Consider the following 5,954-nt stretch of genomic DNA (forward strand, 5'->3'; position numbering starts at 1 on the left):
CTATTAGTGAGATTTTAGTGGTATGGTGTCCTTCCCTAGTTAGAATCTCAAAAATCATGTATGAAGAAAGATCCAATTGGGAGTCTAAAGTGTCTTATGCCTATTGATATTTCAATGATGATTGTCCCATGGATGTAATAAGTGGTTGTATTGATGTTACATTGATATTTGAATGATGGTTGTCCCATGAATGTAATCAATCGTTATATTGATGTTATATAGACAAAGAATGAATAAGCAAACTATTCATTTTGTGTGAACTCTTAAGTACTACACTTAGTCTCTTACTTCTTGTATTAACTATGACCTAATATAAATTGGTTGTGTGCTTCATGCTTCAATAATTGAGATATTGATCATGATTATCTCATCATTCTCATGCATTAACACTTGGGTAATTAATGGAGTAATGCTAGTACTGAATTTGTGAATCCTAATTTCTTGGTTTAAGTTGTATGGTGATGAGGCAAGGCGGTATAGAAGTGATGTTGCAAGACAATCATTTTATTACATGATACAAGATATAATTCCTGCAAAGAAAGTTAAAAGGCATACTTGTTTCCATTTTCTTAGTAAATCGTAAATGTGTCACATTGCTTCTTGTTTTGTAAATCTATGGAGGCATGTCAAGTCTAGAAGGAACTTGTATGGAACAAAATCACAAACAACTTCCATTTGATGGATGAGATAAGCCTCAATACTTGTCCTCATGTGGTTTTCTTTAAAAGCCACATTAGCAATAAAAAAGAGATTCATAAAATTGACGAGAGATGGAAGAAAGTTTATACAACTGGCCAACATGGCCAGAGTGGCAAAGCCATTCTCAAAAACAAAAGGCCTTAGTCTCTGAATGAGAAAAGGCCTTGGCCCCTCTCCTTTTGGTCAGAAACATGTTCTAAGATATGCCAATGAAGGAGGGCTTATCATTTCTCTTCTCAATGAGACCCCTTTTAAGGTACGCTAATGAATGAGCGTTTATAATTTCTCTTCTCAATGAGACCCATTCTATAGCTTTTCATTTGGAGGCGAGGGAGGGCCTTTGAGCTGCTATTGGATAGAGTGGCATCAAAGTGGATGTCCATCAAAGCCTACAAGTCCAAATGGTAATTAAGTCAGTGAGATGAGCAGTTCTCCTTAAGTTACATTACAAGGATGATTATAAGGACGACGTGAATGCTAAGCTTTTAGAGTAATCCTTAGGTTACAAGGATGACCATTAGGGCACGGTGAATGCTAAGCTTGATATAATGCTTAGATTAGGAAGATGATTGCAGGAGAAGGTTAAGGTTAAGCTTTATTATAATATGAGTATGTTTTGTTAGAGAGGTGGATGTAGGTACTTACAAAACGATGAAGGTGAAGGTTAAGCTTTATTATAGTATGAGTATGTTTTGTTAGATAGGTGGATGTGGGTACTTACAAAACGATGGAGGCCAGTCATCAGAATCTGCAGAGCATGGAAAAGGCCGGGCCGTCGGGTCGGATGGACGGATCGTACGACCCGGGCCCCGGCCGCCACTCCTCGTCCATGTGGTGCGACGACAGCCTCTCCCCGAGGCTGAAGCTCGGCGCCGCCTGGGACACGAAGCTGCGGCTCGGCTCGTACGCCCCAGGCCCCGGCGTCGGCGACTGCCACTGCCGGTACGCCGTCCGGCTATGCAGCGTATACGATGGCCCCTGCACCTTCGGCGCCACGTGGTAGGTCCCCGGCCCCGGACCCAGGCTGACGTGTCGGTTGTGCAGCCGGCCGTGCAGGGAATGCGATGGCCCCGCGGGCTTGTACACCTGCTCGTAGGAGCCCGGCCCCGGCCCGAGGGCGCGCTTGTGGCCCGGCGGCCTCATGCCGAAGCTGAAGCTGAGAGTCCGGGGGCGGTTCGTGACGTTGTATTGGCCAGGCCCGGGGGAGCAGGAGCGGCTCGGCGAGACCGAGCCGCCGGGCAACCGGCTGCCGAAGCTGAAAGCCGGTGAATCAGGGCGGTCGGGGACGTTGTACCTGCCCGGGCCGGGGCTGTCGGAGGATCTGCCGGGCGGGGAGACTTTGGCCAAGAGGCTGAATGCGGGGCCTTCGAGTGTACCGGGCAGGTTGTAGGCCCCGGGGCCGGGGGCGGCAACCGGCGATCCCCGGTCGTGGGCCTTGCTGGAGATGGAGAAGGAAGGGGAGGAGGGGCGGGAGCCGGAGTAGTAGCTGCCGGGACCGGGGGTGCCCTCGACGCGTGCCGGTTGGAGCCTGCTGAGGAGGCTGAAGGAGGGGCCCATGGTCTTACTCTCCTGGTAGTAGGCGCCGGGGCCGGGGCTGGAGGGGCGGCGGGAGGCGGCGCCCAGGCGGCCGCCGAGGGAGAAGGCCGGCCCGTCGAAGTCGTAGGGGCGGCGGTACGCCCCCGGGCCGGGCGTGTCGCTCTGCCGCTTGAAATGCACCGTCTCCTCTCGGCCCGTGATTGAATACGACGGCCCCTGCGTGCCGCCCTTCAGCTCGTACGTCCCCGGGCCCGGCGTGAAGGCCGTGTCGGTGACCGGCCGTGGCAGGTGGCTCCCGAAGCTGAACGCCGGCGGCGACGGCCGCGTGTACTTCGCGTTCACCGTATACGCCCCCGGCCCCGGCTGGCTGTACCGCGCGTAGCTCGGCTTCCTGGAGCAGACGCCTGTGTAGAACCGGCGGCTGGCGGTGGTCGACGCCAGCGACAGCGCGTCGTACGATCCAGGGCCGGGGACCGGCGACGCGTCGAGGGAGCGGGGCGGCAGCCGGCTGGCAAGGGTGGCGCTAGGGGCGGTGGCGCCGCGCGCTGCCGACACGTAGCCGTAGGAGGCGGGGCCGGGGCTCGGGCAGCGGCGGGAGGGCGGGGAGAGGCGGCGGCCGACGGAAAAGGCGGGGGATTCGCACCGGGCCTTGGGGCAGTAGTCGGCGGGGCCGGGGGTCATGGGGTGGTGGGTGGGGTGGCGGGCGCCCATGGTGATGGACGGGGAGGCGGACCGGGGTGGCGGGTAGTAGTAAGCCCCCGGGCCGAGACCGCCTGCGGGGAGGGGCCTGGGGGGGTCCTTGCCGGTGAGGGAGTACGCTGGGCCGTGAAGTTCGTCCGGTAGGCTGTAGGCTCCGGGCCCGGGGGTGGCCAGCTCGGGCAGCCGATCTGGCAGCTTTGGCGCCATTGTGATGGCTGGGGCGCCGTCCATCGCTGCCGTGTACGTCCCCGGACCTGGTGACGTCGCCGAACCTCGCCTTATCGCCGCACTTGCAGACCTTGGCCTCAGGTCCGGCAAGACTTGATGATCCTTCGCTACAGTAGCTTCCTCCATCCCTTCTTCTTCTTCTTCTTCTTCTTCTTCCTCCTCCTCCTCCCAATGCAGGATCTTTCAATCCTGCAGCAACACGCTCTCGTAAGCGCATCCTCTTAACATGACCATGCAGTCCATGCTGTGTTCCGGCCTCTGTTCATATAACCCACTTACCATGATGAAGAAGGCTCCACCTTGGTACGATCCGCGAGTCTCTCCGCTTCACATCCTTCGTTCTATGATGTTGCGGTCGGCTATGCTATTGTCTCTGCCATTTTCTCCAACATCGCTCTACCATCTCCAGAAGCTACTGACTGTGCAGTACGTTACGGAGCCTTGTTCTGTCGTCGATATCTGCTACAGTAGGATTGTATATATGCGCGCTTTGTTCTGCAAGGCTTGCAGAGCTAATGATAAATGGCGGAGGGAGGTTTTTGTCAGCAGGCAGATCTCATAATCGCCAGAGAGCCTTGAATCGCAAACGAGCCGCCAAGTTGGCGAATGCATGCAAACACCCGCGCTTGAGATACGATCCAAGAGTATCGAGGTCGCAAGCGGCGCGTTCTGGGATCACCTCCTTTAAATTCTTAAGGCTCGAAAACCACAGATACTTTATGTAAGAATTAAGGAATCTACATAGGACTCGCCAAACACATTAAGGGCTGCATCCCGCCTAAGTTTGTAAACTTGCACCTCCTAAGGCCTCACACCCTTGAGTGACCCCATCACAATTGCTTAGCTTTTGAGGCAAAATACATATGGACCTTATGACATGTGGAGAGCCTTGAAGAACCTCTTGAGTGGCTTCTCATGCAACGTAGTGTTTGAGTACTTTTTGCCTTGCTTTTGCATGGGAGGTGGGGTAAAAGAGAGTGTATAAGATGATGTGGACCCTCACTTAAGCACACGTAAGAGTTTTATCAAATTTGCATGAATATTTTTGATATCATGGCATGCAAATTTGAAAGAGAGACCTAGACATGACACTGTAAGAGAAAGATATCATCATTTGAAAACATAATTGGCTACAAATAGCTATGGAACTAAATTTTTCCTATAGCTAATGATAGTATCCTACTTGTGTCAACTTGATATCCCACCAAACTTGGGGAAGTCATTTTCCATGAACTCAAAGAAGATCAAAAGTTATAATGTGCCTAAAATGTAAGCAAGCCTAAGCTGTTTGGAAGATGTAGAAATTACACAACACAGTGGACAGAATCTCACCAAGGAGTAGAGAACAACAACAAATGTGAGAAGAATAGAGATTTCTTTAATTTCAAATGAACTGAAACAAACATGGTTCTATCCACCCATGTGGTTCCACCCACTTGAAGCTTAGATGGTGATCCTCGGGGAGGTCAGTAAAAAATACATATATGTATCACTTGAGTTCAACATAAGGGATTTTTAAAATACTATTTTTACACATTTTTTACATACAGAAAGGTCCCATATAAAGGGGTTACTTACAGATTGAATAGAAAAGGGTTATGTTTTATTAAGGGAAAATTCACAGATAAGGATATTTTTAAATAGGCCTTGAATGCATGTGATATAGAGGGTATATGTATAGTGAAATACCCGAGTGGTGATCTAGAAAGATGATAGGCGAAGAGTTTAAGGGTAGCTAGAATAGCTTTTAGATGATGGCTTTAGGGAGGTCTTCCTTTTATATCATGGGAAGGTCATTTGGTTAGCATGTCTAACCATATTATGAACCTTTTCTAGTCGGCCAGGGAATATTTCCTTTACTTGACCGAGGGCACTGCTCTCAGACCCCTATTAAGGGGGACCATTGGCTCCCCTAAGACCCCTTAGCCAAGGGCCACTTCCACGGCCCCCGCACCCCAAAATAGTGGCCCGTGATAACTGCCATATTCTACAACTTGATGCATTGTGCCTTGAGTTACTACCATCATAAATACTCTGTCTAACCTGGATGCTAGATTCACAAAGGTCACCTTTTTGCCATTCGGTCACATAGACCTCATTTGACATACAAGTCAGGATGACCCACCCAATATCTGTGCTCACACATGGGTTCTCCTCATAATGGGGGCCTTACAACTTAGAGTACCATGGGTCATTGGTAGCACCTTATGAGGGTGGGACATTGAGCATATCTAATACCCGCCTCAATGTCCACCCGTAGGTAAACTACATTCTCGGCCTAACATCGAGTCTTTTGAAGATTAATTCAAAGGAGATCCTTCGTAAGAGCTTTAGTGAAGATATCTTCTCCATTCTCCTCCATTGGACAGTAGACCAGCTCTACTATCCCATCCTTGATCAAGTCACACATGTAGTGATACTGAATCTCAATGTGTTTGGTGTGTGTATGAAAAATTGGATCTTTGGCAATGGCAATGCAACTTCGATTTTCACATCTTAGAACCATTGGATCTTCATCCTATACTCCCCTATGCTATAGGATCCTCCTTAACCATACTACTTCACATGCAGCATAGCAAGCTACTTTGTACTCTACTTTGGTAGAAGATAATGCCACAGTTGGTTGCTTCTTACTGATCCAAGAGAAAGTTCCTTAATCTAAAGAGAAACAATATCCAGAAACTGATTTCTTAGAATCATTGTCACATGTCCAGTCTAAAACACAGTTCCCCATAAGAGCAATTTCAGAACTATATGTGATACCATGGTTAAGAGTTCCCTTCAAGTATATG

General features: G+C 49.8%; 1 protein-coding gene across 1 annotated transcript; it reads right to left on the reverse strand.

Annotated features, from left to right (window-relative positions):
- Nucleotides 1–595: 595 nt before the first annotated feature.
- LOC148011809 (uncharacterized) lies at nucleotides 596–3,738 on the reverse strand. The gene is made up of 3 exons (XM_087670494.1): nucleotides 3,442–3,738; nucleotides 1,421–3,351; nucleotides 596–1,088 (listed from the first exon to the last, which is right to left on the reverse strand). The coding sequence occupies exon 2, from the start codon at nucleotides 3,286–3,288 to the stop codon at nucleotides 1,441–1,443; it is 1,848 nt and encodes a 615-aa protein (XP_087526620.1). The 5' UTR covers nucleotides 3,289–3,351; nucleotides 3,442–3,738; the 3' UTR covers nucleotides 596–1,088; nucleotides 1,421–1,440.
- Nucleotides 3,739–5,954: the final 2,216 nt, after the last annotated feature.

This window comes from Lygodium microphyllum, chromosome 28 (assembly GCF_053477565.2).
Source record: "Lygodium microphyllum isolate KBCC chromosome 28, Lygodium_microphyllum_v1.1.10, whole genome shotgun sequence".
NCBI lineage: Eukaryota > Viridiplantae > Streptophyta > Polypodiopsida > Schizaeales > Lygodiaceae > Lygodium > Lygodium microphyllum.

What these genes read in the sequence shown, in the direction of transcription:
- LOC148011809 (XM_087670494.1), bottom strand. Translation starts at nt 3,288, where the DNA reads ATGGAGGAAGCTACTGTAGCGAAGGATCATCAAGTCTTGCCGGACCTG.